We start from the raw sequence: 22475 nt of genomic DNA on the forward strand, positions 1-22475 counted from the left end.
GGGAACAGACGACTTAATTGCCGAAAATGAAACTTAAAACTCTTGCGACTGTTCCATTCTCAAATACCTCTGAGTTGATAAAACATGTTGCGTCGATTGTGAGCCAGAACGAACCTATTTTATACAAGTCTTTATACGATGAAACCTAAATGAATTTATGTGATCATTCCGTGCTTTCTGATACTCAGCTTGAGAGTAAAATAAGATAATTGAAATATCAAAGTGTTCTTTGTGGACTTGCTCGCTTTTCTCTCATTTATTCTGTTTGTGTAAATTTTGAAAAGATGCAGTCCAATTCTTTTAAGAACAGAGAATATTGAATTTTAGTTATATTAAGGAATTTTTCATTAGGCGTAGTTTATAACTAAAATTCAATAAAAATAGGATCACATGTTTAGATTATCTTGTGTAGAGTTTGCCATCTCCACAGTGTCGATTATTTTGTCACTTCCATAACTGGCATATATTGTACGAATATTAAAACTATATTCAAACATTCTATCATTTAATACAGCCGAAAACACAGCACTAATTTAACTTAGTGCCGCTAATATCGGCAAATATTATTGAACATTACTTTTATGTTCAACATAATGAGACGCTGTTAAATATTATGACTAAAAATTTCTTGAAAATGGTCATACTATTTGGAGTGTTCAATTTTATTGAGGCGGAGTTCAATAATCTTACTAGAAATTTTTTCAAGCTCATTTTTGAAAATTTGCTTGTACATTAAAAGTTTGAATTCTTTTTAATTTTTCATGTAGTTTGGTGATATGAATCATCATATTTTTGCTTCTTTCCCGAATGTAAGGTTTCAGCTAAATCTTGTAGATCTAAAAAGTTTTCAGCTTTAAATTATGATTACAAATGGATTTTAGCAGTCATCGATGTTTATAGTAGGTTATTAGGTTTTTAAACAATTTATTCAGATTTGCATTTGTCAGACCACATTTTCATAAATCTTCAAAAGAAGTATGCAACAATTTAAGATCGCATTTCTACCTACATGGACGTTGCAAAATTTTGCAATCGGATAATAGCTAAGAATTCAAAAATGTGACTCTTAGAAATCTTTGTGAAGAGTTCAACATAGTTGGGAGTTCACGGCTTATCCCTCGATATCTTTCGAAAGGACCATTTGAGTTAAAAAATGTACAGAGAATGTAAAACCACGAAGCTTATTGCATAAAAAGTGATGGTATCGAAGCAAATATGGGTGCAATTTTTACCTTCATTGAATTATCGAAAAAAATGAAAACTCACTGTGTTCATGTCATCATTTAATAAAAACTATATAACGATAATGTGATGTTACACATCTCATGTATACATATGTCCAAAATAACAAATTACAACTTTTCGTCGCAGGCAAAATGATGTGGAGTCTAAGCACTATAGTCAGGAATATGGCAAAGTGTGCTTTTATATTTATCCCATAACTCTCCATAAATCCACATCGGCGCTGTCAACTGTGTCCAGAGTGTGGTTATCTTGACGATATTCTCTCCACGGGAGGTAATATGCAGGGATTATTATGGATTCACTTAATGCTGCCTGCACTCAGTCGAATTGGCGGTGTTCCTCTCAATTTTCTCTTATTGGGGGAAATTAGGGATGTCTGCGCTGATTTACTCTTAGTCTTTTGATAATTAAACCGTCTCTGCTTCACTAGTTGTATCAATTAGGACGCGATGACAAACCAATTTCATTAAGTTTTAAATTTTCATGATTTTCCTAGTGTTTTTTCTCCCGCTTACACCACAAATTGCTAATGATCTTTATTTATTTTATCAATTTTGTCGAAAATCTCTTATATTGTGGAGCCATTCTTTTCATTGCTTAAGTCAGTAGAAGATTACACTTATTGAATGTCCATAGTACTCCTCATGTTTGCAATGCGGTTGACCTATGATCGAAATTTGGGTGGAATCGTCCTCCAGGTTTGTCCAAGTGGGAGGGATGTGCAGTGCATGAATAAGTGATAAAAAAACAAGTTCTACTCGTAGTAAAACTGCTGTCAAAGGCATTAATAGGGGGAACAGGCATATATGTGAATTCTTCCATCAAGATCGGCGACAGCCAGATTGTTCTAACGTAGATAGATAAAGCAACATTTCCCTCGTCAAAAGCTATGCGAGTGTTCTTGGCGAATTTGATGCAACGCGTCTTTAAGAACTTCATGTGTCTACAATTTATAAACTGAATATAGGAATCTTGACTAGAACTGAATATTATGACATCCTGATCAACCAGGCCAGCAGGTTAAATGTAGAATGATTTGCAGAACATGAAATACTCACGGGAAATTTAAATTTGTCGACGCAGCGTGTGAGCTGAAAATCATAGGAGGAAATCTGTCCGTTCTGTCTTAAAACATAAGTATAAACACATACAGTAACACATCAATGGGATGACATGGGAAGAGTCAAATACAATCAACGAGACAGGAGAATCCCCCACTTTCTTGATTTTGGAGGGCCAAGAACTAATTTATGACAGCAAACGTGGTAAATTTGGTGCGCAAGTCATATAACAGCATATTGCCCGTTGAAGTGCCAACAACGAGAGTTTTAGTCCCAAATTCGTCAAAAGCCATGCAAGTGACGAGACAGTGAGCAACATCCAAATTCTACTCGCACTGCCAGACAAACGACAACCTCGTGAAAAAGTTCAGTCTCCAGATTCCACATTGAAATGCTTTGTTTATGAGAGATGGCCAGTAAACCACACGACTGACTCCAGGATGAAAGAACATTCATTTCCTCGCCTACAAACAAACAAGTACAACTCGAGGCAGCCATCCATGACCGGACGCGCTCATAAGTGGGGTTGCCGCGATATACACAAACAATGTGGTTATCTGACTACATTAATGCAATGCACTGACGAGATATTGTCAGCAAGTGGGCATTGTCGTGCTCGTTTATAATTTCCAAACAAGAAATGTCTGATTCCGAGGATATTATGTGGTTCAGTGCTCCCTTCCTGTCCATCACACTACCCCAATGAACAAGTGAGGTATACCTAATTTCAGTCCCATCGTGCACTATGAATAGTTCTGACGTGAATTTGTTGTATTTTAACAATATACGACACTCCTTTGTCACGGAAAGCGTCAACGATTTAGTTTTCTTGAAAGAGGAATGATCTGCCCATCAGAAACCTCAGTAATACCGTCAAAAATACAATTCTGGAATTTAAAGGACAAGAAAGATCTGATTTGGTGTTCTTTATCTTTATTGCACAAACGACATTGGTTGATTAAGGACGCGGTGTTGAAGCTGGGGCGGACAAACTCGTCAATAAGTTTATCGAACAAGTCCAATTTTTGAGAGACACGATTGAATTCGGTTTTGACGGACTTAATAAGCATTAAGCGTACCTCCGGGTTGGTCATCGAGTTTTCATAGAGGGAGACAATAACGAGTATAATTTCCGTTTCGGGGGTGGTTGTTTGAGGAAAATTAAGTTTCTTCCCAAATTCTAGGCATTTCTTCAAAAAGTAAAAAATCAATTCCCGTCGATCTGGATCTTCCGAGGGAGCTAGGAAACAAGGAAGATAGGCGATGAGTATTCCACCCACCAAGAATAATGACTCCTACAACTCCTAATGAAGCACATACAAGTTGATTGAGGAAACAAATTTCTTTATAGTAGACCAGGGGTGCGCAAGTGCGGCCGTGAGTCGATGAATGTGCGGCCGTGGGCACAATTAGGTCATCGAGCAACTAATCTTAAATATAATGCTCATAGTGTTAATTAATCAAGAAAAACCCTAAATAATAATTAAAAATATTCATATTAAATAAAATTCTATTTTTATATAATGGTTAACCTTTATTAAAAGTAATTATCATAAACGGCTTAATTTATTCATGTCATTACCTGTTAAAAGACGACGTTCTTTGAATGAAGAAAAAAGAAAATTTAATATCAACTGGGAAAGTGAATACTTCGTAGTCGAAACAGACAACAATAGCATGCAATGCTTATTGTGCCATGAGATTGTGAAAACTATTAAACGGGACAATGCTAAACAACATTTTCAAAGACATTTAGACCACCCAGTTGTCAAGTTCAAGTGTTCAAGAGAAGATTCCGTCGAAAATTTGAAATACAAATTAAGACAACAAAAAAAATGTTTAAAAACTTTTTTAAATGTGGCAAATGCAAGAGTTGAAGCATCCTTTCGAGTTGCTCATATCCTTGGATCTGCTGGAAAACCTTTTTCAGACGGCGAACTTGTGAAAAGATGTATCATGGAATCAGTTAAATGCATTGATCCCGACAAGGAGCATAACTTTGAAGCAATTCCACTTTCACGTGACACAATTCAGCGCCGACAGTTTCATATTGCCGAGCATCTTAATCTATCACTCCTACAAAAATTAAATTCTCAAACTACGTTATTTTCACTTGCCATTGATGAGTCGAATGATATATGTGATTCTGCTCAGCTGATCATATTTATTCGTACTCTATCCTTCGATTTTGAAATACATGAGGATTTTCTATCCATGAAGTCACTACCTGGAAATGTACGGGGTCAAGATATATTTGAAATAGTTAAACAATGTTGTTTGGAATTCAAATTGGACATGACATGTCTAAGAGGAATATGTACAGATGGCGCACCAGCAATGTTGGGTAAAAAACAAGGATTTGTTGCTCGCCTAACTGAATATGTCTCAGAAGAGTATAACAATAAATCAGTTATTGGTGTACATTGTATTATTCACCAACAAGCACTTTGTTCACAAATGAAAAAATTTGAAGATACACTTAATGAAGTAAAACAAATTATTATATATATCCGAAACAATGCATTGAGACATAGACAGTTTCGTACAATTCTTTCCGGTAGTGAAATATCTGCTGAAGACATTTTATACCATGCACAAGTTCGATGGCTATCACAAGGTGAAACAGCATGTCGTGTGCTTGATTTACGAAAAGAAATATCAAACTTTTACTCATCAAAGCAAAAAGAGTGTCCTTTGGATAAAAAAATTTCTTAATTGACTTAGCATTTCTGGTTGATGTACTCACATATATCAATAATTTGAATATATCTTTGCAAGGTAAAGACCAAACAATTTGTCGAATGTATAAAAAAATTAACGATTTTATGGATACATGCCGCCTACTGAAGATTCACATAGAAAAAAATGAATTATTTCATTTTCAAAAAGTCAAAAATCTCATTGATGACAAAATAATTAATTATGACGATCTTACACCAAATACATTTAATACTATATTCGATTATATTTTGAAACAATTTGAAGAGCGATTTAACGAATTTAAAAAAATTGAACTCAAACTTCAATTAACTGCAGCACCACATACTGTTTCGATTGAGAATGCGCCATTGGAATTTCAAATTGAATTATTGAAATTAAAAAATGATTTAATTTTGATAAATAAATTTAATGAAAGCGAAGATTTGTTAAATATATGGAAATCAGCGACAGATTATCCAAATTTACGAGAAATGGCAAGAAATATTCTCGTTTTATTTGGAAGCACATATTTATGTGAGTCTACATTTTCCAAAATGAAATATTTAAAAAGTCAATATAGATCTCGGATAACGGATGCAAACTTAGAGTCATGTTTGCGCATAATGATATCTACCCTACCAGTGGATTTCAATAAGCTCGCAAAAAATACCAAAGATCCTGGCCGTCATTAGAATAACTTGTATAATACATTTCTTTTAATTAACTTTCCTTCTTTCTTATCTTTTGTCCATGAAATAATTATTTATTTTAATAATATGATGTCCCTGATAAACGAGAGCATTTCCTGTCCAAGAACTCATTCGGTCTCGATGACAATGGGCAACTTATGCGGTCACTTTTAATAATTAAAAAAATTACTATATTAATATCGAAAAAATAATGCAGAAAATGTGCGGCCGTGAAAGAGAAGGAAAAATAAATGCTATGCGGCCGCAAACCCAAAAAGCTTGCGCACCCCTGTAGTAGACAGTCCGAGCAGTATCGACTGCCTTGTTGAGAGATTGGAGTGTGTTTAGACACATGTCCGCCCGCAAGTCGCAGTCAACCAGAATTGATCGAATGGAGTACATCGCCACTGACCTGATCTTGTCGTAATTCACCACAGAAAACAGGAATCCTTCACGAGCTGACAAAGTTGGTAGATCGCATCCAATTTGAGGGCGACTGATTGACGGTATTTGTTTTTCTGGCATATCTAAAGTGAGTTTGACAGTAAACACTTTGGCGAGCAAGAAGAGGTAGACCAACACATATTGGCGATCGGCGGATCGTAAATAGTCGAGGCACAGGTCGATTACATCCCTGGCATTAATGAAATACTACAGTCACGAGGAGGGGCTAACCTGGTTGGAGGGCATGGCACTTGCCAAAATAGCCAGGAAATAGGCCGAATATGCCCTGATTTTCGGGGAGGAGGCACAACGCAAATTGTAAATAAAAAGCTTGTAGAAATCGTCATTCATGCAGGCCTGCCGCGTTTTCTAAAGGAAATAATAAGTGAGAGAGTGCATTATCCGCTCTGATCAGTTTTCCCCAAATATAAAATAGTTTTCTCTGCAGCTCATTCTCTGCCACCGGCAATAAGTGGATGAGATAACTGGAAAACCCCACGGCCACCACCTCACAAGTAGGGAAAATAACAACCTTATGAACTTGCTCCTCGCCCATTGTCTCGACGTAGTCTGCAAGAGCACAGATAGCCCGAGTGCGGTTGGTTTGAACCAAAATGGCCCGCAATGTCAGAAATGTGCAAACCTGGAGCATTGCCGGCAACAGTTGTCCGTTGTTTCGGTGAAGTTGAGTGTAAGCCTGGAACGACGTGATCACTTTATCAAAAAAATCATTCCCAATGGTTATCCCTTCGGAACTTTCTCCCTCTTTCAGGAAAGAGAGTGCTTCGTCGAGGACAGAGTGCCAGAGATTCCACAGGTTGTGAGTTTTGGTGTAGGGGAGTGAGGGGACTGAGACAGGGTGGGCATCCAGACAGCCCAGAATGTGAGTGGCCAGCATATAATTCCTGAATAGACAGGAGGAGAGAATATCCCCTCTGAACAATTTGGTGAACTGGGCTGAATTGAATCCCCACGGCAACCTGGAGGAAGAAGGTCGAATGCAATGCAGTCTTGAATGGCCGTGAGAATCCACTGCAGTTGTCCGTGCAGAGTCTTCCGGTCTTTCGGGCTGCCGGCCAGTCTATGTGAGTGAAGTGAATGCAATACTCGACTGGCAGGAACTCCCCGTGGGACGGGTGCCTGCTCCACATTTGACTAATAATGGGAAGCGAGGTCGTACAAATTGAGGGACAGCAGCACTGGCGATAAAAGACAGCACGTGAACAAGTCGGCGGGGAGTCCCTCAGCGCGAGGAAGTGACTCGCCGTGTGAGCAAGCAGCAAAATGAATAAACTCCTTATCGGGGAATGAGTTCTGAATGGGCCAGGAGGACTAACCTGGAAACGACTGACGATGGTGGCTGCAGATGACGTGTCGAATATGAAAATGGACGGGGCCTTGAGGTGTTCCACCATCAGCTCGTTGTCCACCTCGACCATCCGCCCCCTGTCGACGACCCACATCTTGTCAGAGGGAGGCAGATTAACTCCACAGTAGTGGAAGACTGCCCAGTTGTCCTAATGCGTCTGCATTGCCCCAATCACCCCAATGTGCTTCCTCGACTCTGCGCATTTGTTGAGGAGTGACGGCAGGTCAGGATTAGTCAGGGCCTCGAATACTGTCCCTCTGTTGTCGAGAGTCCGGTAGAGTCCTTTCAGTCTCTTGGCAATATCTCTGAAGGTGTAGAACGGGAATCTCACACGGACATCTGCAGTGTGGTGGGCAGATTAACCAATCCAAGTGAAGAGGGAGCAGATATCTATGACTAGTTCGTTCAGCTCGTCCTCCCTGTCAATGTCGTGATTGAGCACTGCGATGACGCTCAGAGTTCTTCTCTGTCGATAATATTACATTCCCACCTGCTCAGAGTGGCCACTCTCACGAATTACAGTCTCCTTGCATAGTTCTACTATGTAATTCACGTATGACTCCACAATGTTCATTTATTTATAACATTCTAATTATTTATTATTTAAGACAGTAGAAAAGTCTCAAGAAATAAGTGCCGTCAGATGCAGGCAACTCAAAGACAGTTTGGGCGAATTGAGATCACTTACAGAGAAAGATGAATAAACTAATATTGTTTCTTCGAGTGCTGCACATGCGGGTGTTGCACATGCGGGGATATAAACAAAGTGCCATAAGACAAGTCTCCATTCCTCACCAGACGGAGATAACTAAACTCAAACCAAATGGGCATTACACTGGTGGATCTGACATGGTAGGTTCGTAACTTTCAGGACCGCGTCAAGTTATAATAATTGCAGAGCAGAAGATGGAGAGACCTCAACATCTGGTTATGCCTTCATGTGTAATCATGGTAAAGCATACTCCCGCACTCCGTGACTCTCGTCTTTTACCGTGATTACACTGTTTCCGTTGACTATTAAAAAATTCCTATCCCGCCAATATGAGAATAATTCTTCTGGTTGGGAGAGTTATTCTGCCACGTTGACGACGATAATAGTCACTGTGTGGGTTTTCCAGGCAGCAAAAGAGAGTCTTGTGAAGACTTTAAAGTATTTATTAGGGATTCCCTCTGAAGTTTGATTAATTCCTTCACATTAATTTGAATGGCACTTGGACCATACTTGCCGACACGTAGCTTTTGTGGTCCCAAGGTGTGCACCACGCGCTTTTTTAACAGCAAAGAGGGCAGCCTTCCTTTGGGATACACTCGACTCACTCCACAAAGTGTCGTCCATCTTGGTAAGAATTCTTTTACTTAAGTAGACAATGTTAGTTATTCCACGTCCTAGCTGTTCGCAAACAAGTATAATCTCTATTTTTTGTCAACACAATAAGGTCTATTTCATCACACTCACTTGGCTTGAATTCGATCATACCAATGTAGTAGTTTAGGGAATCGGCTCCTGCAGTGAGAAGGATGGGCAAAGAATAATCCTCAACCCAGCATGTGGACATGACCGAATTGACATGCGACTAGGATAATGCGCAAGTTGGCAACCATTGGAGTACTACTCCTTAATCGTCCCAGGTTTGTCCCAGAAGAGTCAATGAAATTAATGAACCCCGAATCGAGTGGAATTGCGACAAGAGACGTCCCCTTACTCACCGCAATTCTACAATAATTGGAAGAAGGAGACCGATTGGGTGAGGTTGGGAGAGAGACAGACAGTCGGTTGACTTGCGGAGGTCGAATATTCTGACAGTCCTGTCCTCGCTGGATGAAATGACCATGTCAGTGGGTCCGAACAGGGGTCGGCAAATACTTTCGGAGAAGAGCCAATTTTGTACATTTTTGGAAATTTCGAAAAATTGAAGAGCCACCTTTTACCACTTGTCAAAAATTTAAATTCATAAAATTAAATAGACATTAATTTAAAAAATAATTAAGAATTCATTTTAAAAAATTAAATTAATTAGACGCATTAATGAGAAATGTGATTCCTCATTTCTTTGGAGAGTTGGTTAATGTCTGGGTCGTAAGTCGTTAATTTTAATCTGAGGTTAGATTCCAAATTGTACTTCTTGGTGGATAATACAATGTAGAGTAATCACTTCATGATCAATTCTCCTTTTAATTAAAGTTATAAATCCCTTTCTCAATTGAAATCACCGTCACCGTCAGTTGAAATTGAAACCATTTTATTAAGAGGAATATAATTCGTTTCAAAATATTCTACGACTGCGCCAACAAGATCTTCACCACGGGTTTGACCCTTTAAAGGCAATAATGCCAAAAGTTCTTGCCTCAGGAAACCTCGAGACACATAACGAACAAACAGAGACACCTAAGTATGACATGAACAATGATACTTGTGAAATGTCATTTATATCACATGATTCATCTATTGCTATTGAAATTGAATTAGACAATTTCATGTCAGAAACTTGTTGAACAGATACATTCGAAGACATCTTAAAAGTCCTGGTGGGTATTATGTTCGCAGATAAAGATATATTCATTATCTTATTCACGATTTCTGCCTTATTTGAAAAATCGTGAAAAAGTTCTTCAGAGGTTTTAATGAAACATGCCTTTATAAATTCGCCATCGGTAAATGGTTTTCCCCTTTTTGCGATCTCGTGGCTTATCAAAAAACTGACAATATTTGCAGTCCTGGCATTGTGATACCAATATTTAAAAGCGGAATTCTCAACCTGATTATTCTTTGCAAGTTCCTCTACAGCTTTGTTTCGGGAATCACCAATTGGATATTTTTTTGCGAGCAGCTTACTGTGAGTGGAAGGAATAAGTCTTGACGGCTGACCCTCCACTCCGCAAGTCCCACAACTTGAAGGTGCAGTCCGCAGAGGCAGAAAAAGCAAGAATATTGCACGTCACCACATTTCTGACTGGGAGAGAGTGCCCGGCCAGTCTGAGCACCACTTCTCCCCTTTCTGCAGAATAGACGTGGAGGAATTGGTCGCACGACGCCGTGATGACCTGGTCGAGAGAGGCCAGCCAGTCGGCCGCGGAAACACTGTCCTTGTGTCCTTTGAGTTGCACTGATGCCACCGACTGGGATTGTGTCGGACATATGTGAGCAGAACAGTCCCGCGAGGTTGTGAGTGCCATTTCCAGGTGGGGGTGAAATCGGACTGAGTGGACTGCCCCGCCATGTCCTTGATATATCCCGACCGGCCTCCCTGAGTGAAGATCCCACAGACGAACAGTGCGGTTTTTAACACCACATTGGCCAATACCTGCAGAACACGTCCCGACTATGTGCTTTGTGACCTTCGATCGACAGGTAAGCAGAGACATGAGGGCTTTGACTTGGCATCCTCCTTTGGAGGTTTTTATAATTATTCTGGTGGTACATTTAATTTATCAAATAAACTAAGTTCAAAATTTTATCAAAAATATAATCAGTTAGATATAAACATCAATTAAACAATTTTGACAATTAAAAAAAGTAATAATTCTCGTTTTATTATTCTAATTTTGTTTTGTGTTTTATTTCTAGTTCATTTATAGATTTTTTTATATACAATTTATTTCTTAAAAGAAAACAGAGAGAAAAGAGAGTTAACAAGAGGACTCGTAGATGGAGAAACATTTTCCACGTACAATGGCAAGGGAAATCCTCTGAAGGAGCCATCCACACTCACGCGTGTCGTTTTTCTTGCGAGAAATCAGACGACCCAGCATTTTGAGGAAAATGAGTGACCTGTCACCGATTACGCCAGAGGTCTCCACGGCGAAAGGGGTAAACAGATAGCGTTCCGAGAGATTGGTGTACTTTGATTACAATCATCTTGTCATAGATAAAAGACTTGTAAATAATTTTCGCTTATGTGTTCTACAAACTTAAACAACTTTTTTTGATTCACTCCATATGGTAAGAGATTCTGTCATTTTTTCAAAAGTAGATAAAAAGGATAATGCTTAGAAAATTTTATTTTTTGTTTTATTTGATGAAAATATATTAGATACCCACTCTCCATTAATATAAACCACCTGAATTTTTGTTCCTAGCTAAATTCAAACAGAATCACATTATTAAATGTTATTTATTTAATTTTTAAAAGTTTTAAATTTATCGAATTAATTACAATAAATTATTACGTGTCACGCATGTTATTTTCTTTTCTTGTGTTGTGCTTTTTGTTGTTAATTTTTATTTCTTATTTCAATCTTTTTTATATTGATGTTTTATTTTTATTCTATTTTTTTAATTGTTTGAAGATTAATTAAATTTGATTACTGGTAAAATATCATGGATAAATTTTATTTTGCAAGTGAATTTGAATCCATTTTATCGTTTATTTAATCTTCATCCAATGCATTTATTTAATCTTAACACAACATATAACTCTCGAAAGTTAATCAAAAACTACTTCCGAAGTTATCCACGACCTGACAGTGTTTCTCCTGGTATCTGAGTCACCACAGCAAGTTACAAACTCGTCGCCCTTAATTTAAATTCTTCTCAATTTCAAATCTCCAATTCACAAAGTCCGGCTCTGAAATTCACGTCGCACTTTGTACTAAAAATAAAATACAACAAAAAACCAAATATCAACAAAATGCTCCAAAACCTCATCTCCTGACTGAACTACAAGAATTTCTGAAAAATCCTCGTTTTCTTTGAAATAAAAGTTGAATTCAATATAAGAACAAAAGCCAGTAAACGGATGACTGCAATTGGCCAGTTCCACCTAAAGTGGACTTGAATGATTACCAGGGTCACTCCAATGTCCTGCTGAAAAAAGACTAAATGCAAGGAAACGTTAATCTACAAAGTACCTTGCAACCTTCACATGTTGCGACTCCGTAATGAACTCCAGATGAACGGTCACCACAAATTTTACATAAAATTCCATTAAAATTTCCTATATAAAGAGCTTTAGATTTTAAGTAATTCCGCTATTGTAAACAAAAATTTCCAACCAATAAAAGTCATATTTGATAAAATGCATTAGTTAAATCTTATAAACTATGCGCAATAACGCAAAAATACCGGAGAAAAATGAGGCAATGCGCTGGAGTAGGGTCGGAGTAGAAGGCCCCTGTATTCCTGACGTCTCAACAGCCAGGGGGACAAACACTCTCCCATTCTCAATTCCAGCGTATTTCTCAGCTTTTCTCTTCTCTGCCCGTTCAGACGGGGCTCCAGGATTCTCGATACATAATTTGATGTTCTGATTGGAAAAGGAGTTCACACACGTGACGTCCCAAACCAGACACTTTCCCCTCTGAAATGGAAATGTGGTCATCCCATCGGGTCTTTTGCCGTCCTCTACGAAAATCCCTGCAGGTTCCAATTGTGTGTGGAATCCAGCAGTTCGAAGAGATCGACAGATGATCTGGCCGTCCTGAAATCTCTCAGAGATAAACACCCCTCTCAGCCCCACGACTTCAGACCTCAGCCGCCTTTTGCCACTCTCGCTGTCAATCCCATCGTGGTCTCGGAAGACCTCGTACTGAAAGCCTTGAGGAATTTTTCCCCAGGAAGCAGTGGGGGAGTAGACGGCCTGAGACCTGGTCATCTAAAAGATCTGACTTCTCCCACTACCGCCGAAGCTGGACGGAGGTTGTTACGCTCGATTACCAACCTGTGCAACCGTTTCATCTCCGGCTCTCTCCCTGACTTTGCACGTGGGATTTTCTTTTCCGCCAACCTTACTGCCCTTGGGGAAAAGGACAACGGCGTGAGACCCATTGCCGTTGGGAATATCTTTCGGAGGCTCTCTGCCAAACTTCTGTGCCACGCAATCGTCTCCTTTTTGTCTCAAGTGTTTCTCCCCGCCCAACTCGAGGTCGGTGTCCCAAACGGCTGCGAAGCGGCCGTTCATTCCATCCGTGAACTCATCGAATCTTCCCAGTCGGCTATCATGGTCAAACTAGACGTCTCAAACGCTTTCAATTCCATCAGACGTGACCACCTGCTAGAGTGCTGTCGCGAACTGGTTCCGTTCGCTTATCCCCTTGTACATCTCTCATACGCTTCCTCGAGTATCCTTATGTTCGACGATGTTCCCATCTCTTCGGCCATTGGGGTCCAGCAGGGAGATCCCCTGGGTCCTGTCCTTTTTGCCTTGGGCGTTAACAGTATTGCTCACTCTGTTCGATCCCCAGTTAACATATGGTATCTGGATGACGCAACCATTTGCGGTCCCCCCGATGCTGTTTTTGACGACCTTTGTTCTGTTCTCCCTTCCCTCTCGAAAATTAATTCAAATAAATGTATTTTAATATGGATGTAACCTTTTCGGTCTTTTATTAAATATTCATTTCAGAACGAGAGCATTGAAGAGAGGCCAATAAACGAATTGCTCAACTCAAACAATTTTTTGGATGTTCAGAAATACTCAATTTGATTTTCAGTGTACAAAAATGCAGCAATCGCGTGGAATTTCAGGAAGTCGAGGACTACTACCAGCGTACATTAAAGAACTTGTCAGGAGTGTCTCTGAAGACATGTAAGAACGCATCTTCCCCTTCGAGAGAAGTCACTTTGGTGTTATCCACAAAAGACGTGACAATCCTAACTCATTACAAGCTGGTAGACTCGACATAGATCGAACGAATCGCGAAAGGATTTCTTTCTTAAAAATTGTCAAAGAAATCAGTGATTGATGGGAATTTATGTCCGAGGTTGTGTTGAGTGTAGACTGCCATGTGTGGCATAAAAAATCTGTTCGTCAATCTCGAGTTGGAACAGAAAGAATACGTCATGAAGGTTGTCTGCTATCGAAAATGAGGAGGTTATAAAAATTGAAGCCCCGAGCAAAATCTGTTTCAGGAAATTCACAGTCTTGGCGGCTTTGGTCGAACGAGTGATACAAATGGAGTGAGGAAGTCAAAAATTCACGAACTAGCGCTTACTGTCGGGATTTGATGTAGTTGTGCCGACTGTACAACATTAAGCGTAAAATGAATTTTTACTATTCTCTTTTCTACTGATATACGACGGAATTGTACAGCCATAATTACATTACGGTGTCCTCTCTGAGAATAGAACTGCTCGCCGGGGGGTCGACGGTGTCTGAACAGAAGTATTTGTTATGCGTCCGAACGAACAATATGAGATATGAGGTTAAAACAGTTTAGATTTCTTTTTTGGATTATATTGTGTACATTCCACTATCATGCAAATTCATGAATGGATAAATAAAAACCCGCTTGATTTTGACGTGTGGTTCTATTCTGATGAGACAGGTCGGCCAATTTTGGAAAGGACTCAGAGGGATTGCAATCCTCTTGATTTTTGATTAAGTCGAAATTTCAACGTGAATCCGTTCCCTCCTATCGATTTTACTTATTACGGAAACTATATCTGTGATGTTTGTTTTATTGCGGGCTGCTAACTTTTGCTTCCCCGTCAGTCTCTGGAGGATCTTGTCACCGTGGTAATTTTACTCACAGTGGAGTGGATCGTCGATGTTTTGGACAAGTCCTCTTTTGTCCTTTCCGAAATTCAAATTCACGAGATGATGAACGTCGGCTATTCGTTTGCCTGTAATAATAAATTGGCAATAGCCCATTTTGACTACCTTTTACTTCACGATTTTTCTGAAAACTATTTCAAGTCGACAAACGGAGCCAACGGAGTCGCTTTTGAGGTTCGAGCCAATCCTTAAAAACAAGGGAGAACATATTCTTCATTTAGTCAGTTCACGTGACTCGACTGTTCAAATATTTGACTTGAGATGTAATGGGAACGAGAAATGCGTCCATTTTATTTTTAAGGGATTTTTCGGTTCTTGTTATCAGCAATATCAGTTGGAGGCAAGGACGAGTCCTCGAGTGCTGTGTGGATCTCATTCTCAGTTGTTTTCTTATGATTTGCGTTTCTCTTCTCGTTGGCTGAAGAGCTATTTATCAATGAGGAGGTCATACATACGATGCGGAAACCGTTTGTCGGAATCTGTCGATTTCAAAAGAGGGGTACCTCAAGGCTCGGTCTTGAGCCCTCTGCTTTTTAATATTTAGTTGCTGATATTCCAAAACCGAAAGATCCTACCAGTCGTCTCATGATCTACGCGGACGACATACAGTCCGACCCCGAATTGGGGCACCAAATGCCCCAAAAAGCGGGGGTGCCCCAAAAACAGGAGTTTAATAAAAACAGAGATTTTTAAACATCAAAAATCAATTTTAGAAAAATAATCAGTTAATTTATCCCCAGTTTTCCTTTTACTTCTTACATTTTTCATAAAATTAAGTCGAAAATCGTAAAATTCTTTAAGCATTTCAGGAGATATGTGAAAAATTTTCTTTTCTAACTGCTCAAGAGAATCTTGCGTTTTTCTTAGACTTGTTTACATGTTATCGTTTTCTAAACCTTCGTTATAAATATTATCGACGAATTCGTCATTTTCCCCATCCAATGTTTCGTTTACGGCATTGTTGATTAATTCTTCTGTAATGCTATTTTCAATTCTTACGGAATCACGAATCTTTTCAATTTGATTCCAACAATTAAATATTAAACTTGGATCAAGTTTTTCCCAGCTTTTAGAAATTAGCAGGATTACCTGACGAAGGTTTATTTTGTTTATCGACCGTTTGAATTCATCACCATCATCCTCAAAGCACAAAAACTGAATCAGATAAATTGAATAATAATCTTTAAAAGTATTGATTTGAATCTCAGTTCATGACGCTTTTTGAATCTGTCAAGCCAGCTGTTTGAAGCTTTGAAGGAATCAAATCCAATCTTTGAAGCCGTATATAAGGCGATTTTCTTTATGAAAGGACCTGATATTGGAACTTTATCTTCCCGTAGTTTCTGAAATATTTCAAAAACTTGATCATCAAATTTTGATTTCTCACAATAAGGCATAGGATCTTCATCCGTGTTTACAGCTCCTTGTTCAAGAAAAGGCATAATTGATTTTTTTATTCGTGAAATCATGCCTTTACTAGTTTTATATAAGAAATACGTCGATAAGAAACTTTCCACATTCTATTCGGGACCCAACTTCCTTGATAGGGCAGCCCAATACCTCAATAAAGTGATAATCGAGGGAAGGAAATTATTATCAAACTGATAAAGGAAAGAAACTTCCTCAAACGCATAAAATTTCTAACCAAAGAACCAACTAAGAAAATAAGGACACTGAATATGGCGAAATTCTATGCGAAAATCAAAAAGGGACATTTATCAACCCCTTTTCCACCTGATCAAGTCACAATGGTAATCCAACACATAAAGAATACAATTTCCTGTGGTCCAGACGGAATACCAATGATTCTGTTCAAGAAACTAGGCCCTGTAGCTATCACGGTATTAACGGCCATCTACAATCAGTCAGTAAATGAAAATAGTATTCCAAATTTATGGAAACAATTTATGGAAACAATATAAAATCCTACAATCTTAAAACTGAAATCACGGAGATCGCACCTATGGAATTAGAATTGTTTGGGATTGGAGACGTTCCAAAAAACTTGGTTCATTCGTTGGAGCCTTTTTTAAATAAAAAGTTTTTCGTTTTTCGCTAGAATTGTTCCAATTACCTTTAAATATTCTATTTTTTGTAATGAGAACACAGCCCGGAGGAAAGTACTGTCGACGACAGCGTTAAATAGACTAAAATGGATAGGATGGCTAACAGGCCGGCAACGCTCGCTTTTCGTTTGCGCCTCTACAAGTTATTCTTTGTGTGTCATCGAGAAAAGGACATTACTTGACCTGAAGAAAAACGAAATATATTTATTCTTAGCACTAAAGAGAACCAAGCTAGTGGGTAATAACATATCCTTAATAAAAAGAGTTAATAAACATTTTCGAATGATATTTGCCTGCAGAAAGTACAACAAAATATGCCCCATCAACTCTCAAGTCTCCCCAGCCAAGATATGGGAGCATTTATCCACACTATACGACATGGTATCACTTGTTTGTCTTGTCTTATAAACGACAGAACAATTCAGAGTCTCTGCCTTTCACTGAGGATGAGGTCGATTTTGAGTTGAGTCTAGCCATGTTCACAAAAAAGCTGTTCAATACAAAATTCCCTCGTTCCTGACATGTTTTAATGGAACAGGTTTGTGGCCGTTTTTACTTTCCCAGAAGATCACGAGAATCAGCTAGAGACTGCCCTTAGCTTAATCGAATAATTTTTTAAAACTGTTTAAATAATCTTATATTAAACTGTTTAAATATTTTATCGGCATCGTAATTTGCGCGTCTAAGATCGTGCAGTGTCGCCTTCAGGAAAATCGTTTAAGACCCGCACGTGTGAAAATATAACTATTATGTTTTTACTGCAGTTGCAAATAATATTAATTGGAAAATTTGTTTGTTAAAAAAATAGCAATTTGTTTGTTTTGTTCAGGCTGCTCAGCTCATCTCTTCCCGAAAAAAGTGTGGTTGATAAATATTCGAAGGACCTAATTTTGAATATAAAATTTGTCCCCCAGTCAGAGTTTGCAAATAGACGTCCATTTCGAAGACATTATATTGATTCGAATCAATTACTTCTATGTCGATATAAATTCTAGAGACACTTTTGCCTCAGTGCAAAATGAACATATAATTTTGTGAACACCATCACCTAGGAATATATTTCATCCAACTATACCTTAAATTTTGTGATTAATTCATTGACAGTTTGATCATGCCAAATATTCTCTTACTCTATTCGTATCCTTTTTACCAGTCGGAAGTTCTGCTCTTATCACTCAATGCTATTCTGCTTGTTTGTTGATTTACATTTTAAACATGAAAATAATTTTTTCACTCATCCTAGTGCTAATCATTAAATCCGTTAATTTTCAAAGTTGCGATAAACTTGCTCTCTTTTTTATCTCCCGCGTTTGACTCATTGAAAAAAAACCATTATGCTGAGTAATATTACTGTAAAGATGATTCTCTTGGGTCCCTTCTATCTTTCTCTCTATGTCGTGGATAAAGGCCGCCGTGAGATTTATTGCGATTCCTAAGGTTTAGAATGTGACGAAGGGAAAGCGTTATGGATTAAGAGATTTTGCCATTTCACCTAATTAAAAAATTTGTCAATAAAGAGAAACATACCCGTTTCCGTTGAGCGCTTTCATTTTTTGTGTCTATGTCGACGAATTATAAAACAACAAGAATCAAACTACTAGAAAGCCCTTTTTATCGAATTATGTAAGAAACGGTATTAGAAAATCATGTTTACATTTCATTAGACGAAACTAATTGTCTACCAAGAATGCGACAGAAAAGTAAATCCTTTGAAAAGATAAATACAACTAAAGTTTTTGAAACTTTTGGTTTAGAAATAATTTAGAAAAACCTCCTAAACATTTTGAACTGACTGAATTTTCTTCTGCTTTCGAAGTTTAGACTGGATCTGGCTTGCCATCTCCGAGATGGATCATTCTCAAAAAAGTTGGGATTCAATTCGATGTAAAGAAATCTGAAATCAAGCGCCAATCAAATCGAACTCACCTCACTAAACGCAGCCGCGCAACCCCACGTAGGGAACTAGTTAAATTCCGTCCCACTATCCTCAGCCGGTTTACTTTTGGATGATGAGTCAGTTTGGCTCGGTACCTGTCTAGGACAAAATCTCTTTAAACCATTGGTTGATAATTAATGTGTTAATAGATTAATCGTCCTGACGGATTGCTAAACTGTTCCTCTGAGAACGGCAATCAAAAACCGCTGGAAAGCCAGTTCACCTCCCATGAAGATTTTGTCCCCAGGCTTGCGGAGGAAGTTTTCCGTCTTTAGACCAAGAGGACCCGACGTCTCCACCGCTATCGGCATCACGAAAAAATCATCCGTAAGGGCAGAACATTTGGTTAGGTTTAAATCTTCAGCCTTCTTAGCAGCAGATTTAGCCTCCAGAGCAGAGGAAGTTAGCTGTGAAGCAAAAATGTATCCCAACAGGTTGCGTCCCATACGATAACTTTTCCGATTTTAAAAAGAAATAAGGTCATCCGTCAGGACGTTTCCCGTCATGGTTTGAGGACCGAACGAAATCCCGACGAATTAAGGAGTCTTTAAATGATCGCATCTTTTTAAATAACAGTAATCAAAAAAAGTGAAAAAGCCTGCAGAACAGACACAAAAAATAGTATATTTTAAGATAATTGGACCAATTTTGGAAAGGAATTTTTTATTTTAAAATAAAAGGCTGTTAGTGAGGGTATAATTAAGACCTTCGGCATTTCTGCCTTTTCAGTCCCGCACACACGCTCGCCTCTCAGCCGCAAACTAAGACTTACCGTCTTACCTGCCACCCAGACATTATCTTTTCTAAGACCTCAGGGAGGCCTTTGAGGGACAATTCCTGGGTGTCTGTGAGCTCCACTCGCCATCCTAAGCCATGGGCTAGCCGGATGGCTCGTCTTCTGACTTTCTTGAGCGCGTCAACGTACTTCTCTCGGTCCTCACAGAAGTGCCAGGCATGTACGCCATAGGTCAACACGGGTAACACCATGGCGTTAAACACACGTAGCCAAGCACCTCTCCGCAGCCGGAAAGCACGCAACGCGCCTAATCGCTGCATTGCACGCATTTTCGTACGTGCAATGTGATCATCAAACTTACCGGACGGCTTAAAGAGCACGCCCAAATAAGTCATCCGATCAACTGCAGCAATTGCTGACCCGTTCAGCAATAACCTAGGGGCGTAATTAGTGTAACCCCTCGTCCTTTTACAGACTTTGAGAACACTGCACTTGTCCGCACGCATCTTTAGACCCCTACTCCCACACCAGTTTACAAGTCCATCCACAGCAACCTGTAGCCTACACCACGCACACTCAGGTTTCATCGAGTGATCCCAGAGGATGATGTCGTCTGCATAAATTACCATTTCAGTACGAGCATTGACTGGCATGGGCGCAGATGCCATAAAGACACCGCGAAGGACTGTTCTGACTTTAGAAAAGACCCCCTGATGCCGCACGACCTGTCCGCGAGATTCAAGGAACCCCGACAGCCAGCGCCTTAGACACGGAGAAACCCCACACGTGGCGAGGGAGCCCCGGAGGCCGTCGTGCCACACCGAGTCGAAGGCCTTTTCAATGTCAAGACTAACTAGCATACCGCATTCCTTCTTCTGGAGGGCGCACTTCATCTCAGAAGACACCTTCCATAGGCAGTCTCCACACGAACGACCCTCCCTGAAGCCCCATTGGAACTCAGGGAGGGCATCAACCACCGTCAGCTCCTCCAGGAGCCTTCGGTGCACGATCCTTTCTAAAATTTTAGATACAGCGGGAAGCAAGGAAATAGGTCTGTATCCCCCAGGGACATCATGTGGCATCCTGGGTTTTTCAATAAGGATTACCTCAGCCACTTTCCATCTAGAGGGAATCATCCCAAGTCGCAAGCTCCCGCTAAACAAGACTTGTAAGGCGGTGATCAACAACGGCGGGGCCTTCTTAAAGATGGCCATAGGGATCCGATCCAGACCCGCCGCAGTGTTCTTACTTCGGGAGATCGCTGCCAGAATCTCCGCTTCGGAAATATCGCCTGCATCGTTCCTTGATATGCCCAGCTGGCAGCGCTTGTCCCACGACAATATCTGCTGGACAGTATCAAAGGACGATGTCTCCACGAACTGACTTCCGTCACTTCCAGAGATGTTATCGAGGTGGGTCGAAAATATTTCAGCCACCTCAACCGGGTCCGAAACGAGGGTTCCATCAGAGCGTTTATGGCGCACTGAATTGGCTACCCCTCTCCCCGACAGGCTCTTCAACTGTTTCTAGAAGTCCGGGAAGCGAGCGTCTACGCGTCTGCAGGCTCGCTCCCACCGTGAACTTTCAAGTTCGCGGATTTCTCTTCTGATCCCCCTCTGAAGCCGGCTAATCCAGCCACGAAACCAAACACGGTTTTCCTCGTAAACGCATTTGTCCCGTAGTCTGGATAGCCGGCGCTTAAACTTAATTTTATTTAAGACCCGGTATGGGAGCGTGGAATGTGACTTACCCTGCACTGAGTTCTGTTTGAAATTATCTCGCATATAATTAGTCAGGGCAGCATTGATTCCATTATCTAACGCCTCCAACTCACGTATATTGGCACAGGTATTCCCCACCAGAAGTGAGGGCAACCTGCTGGCCATGAACCTCTCCAGGTTGGCCCAAGAACCCGACCGGAGGTCGAAGTATCCCGGAACCCTTTGAGGGACTGGCTCGCGGAGTTCGTGCAATAGAGGCAGATGGTCGCTTCCAATATCGGGCAATAAAATTGTTTTACTAACCCAATTTAGCATTCCAGGACTGACCAGAGCAAGCCCTAGCCAGTCTAGTCCGCCTCGCGAATCGATGTGGTTTGGCTCACTTGAAGTCCGGATTTCCAGCCCGAGGTCTTCAACCAGCGTCTTCAGAGCCAAACCATGCGCGTTGGTTACCCTGAAACCAAGCTCTATGTGCTTGGCATTCAGGTCTCCAACAACCATCGCCTTCGGATGCTTTCCAAAGAACTCCCGTACGTGCCAGGAACACGCCGTAAAGTTCTTCGAATACATCGCCCCTAGGTAAAATGTAAGGTTACCTATACGAATCCTTACTTGAAGGAATTCGCATAGGCTACAAGAACATAAACCTGAACTTTGCAAAGCGAGGTACGGCTTGTAGAAGAGGCTCGTTCCCGTGCCACATATTGACCCCTGTTTCCAGGGTATGTGACAACAGTTGTAGCCATCAACTACGTACGGACCCCCCTTTACCTTCGTTTCGTTGACCACCAGAATGTCCGCACTCGTGGTGGCCAACATCCTCTGAACGGCGTCTCCTTTACCGGACAAGGAGCGCGCGTTCACCGATATAATGTTGAGCATCATATCGGTTCCTCGCCAAGGATCTTCTTGGCCTCAGCCATGTTGCAATGTAGCATATCTGCTACACTGCACTTTGTCGCCCTACATAATTTTAGTAGGCGCACACACAACTGCACCTCAGGACTAATGGTGT

General features: G+C 40.1%; 1 protein-coding gene across 1 annotated transcript; it reads left to right on the forward strand.

Annotated features, from left to right (window-relative positions):
* The first annotated feature begins 4262 nt into the window (after positions 1-4262).
* LOC115231545 (protein FAM200A-like) lies at positions 4263-5021 on the forward strand. Its single transcript, XM_029801546.1, has one exon. It carries the CDS (start codon positions 4263-4265, stop codon positions 5019-5021), a length of 759 nt encoding a protein of 252 aa, XP_029657406.1.
* Positions 5022-22475: the final 17454 nt, after the last annotated feature.

This window comes from Octopus sinensis, unplaced genomic scaffold (assembly GCF_006345805.1).
Source record: "Octopus sinensis unplaced genomic scaffold, ASM634580v1 Contig18731, whole genome shotgun sequence".
In the NCBI taxonomy this organism is placed as follows: Eukaryota; Metazoa; Mollusca; class Cephalopoda; order Octopoda; family Octopodidae; genus Octopus; species Octopus sinensis.

What these genes read in the sequence shown, in the direction of transcription:
- LOC115231545 (XM_029801546.1), top strand. Translation starts at nt 4,263, where the DNA reads ATGGAATCAGTTAAATGCATTGATCCCGACAAGGAGCATAACTTTGAA.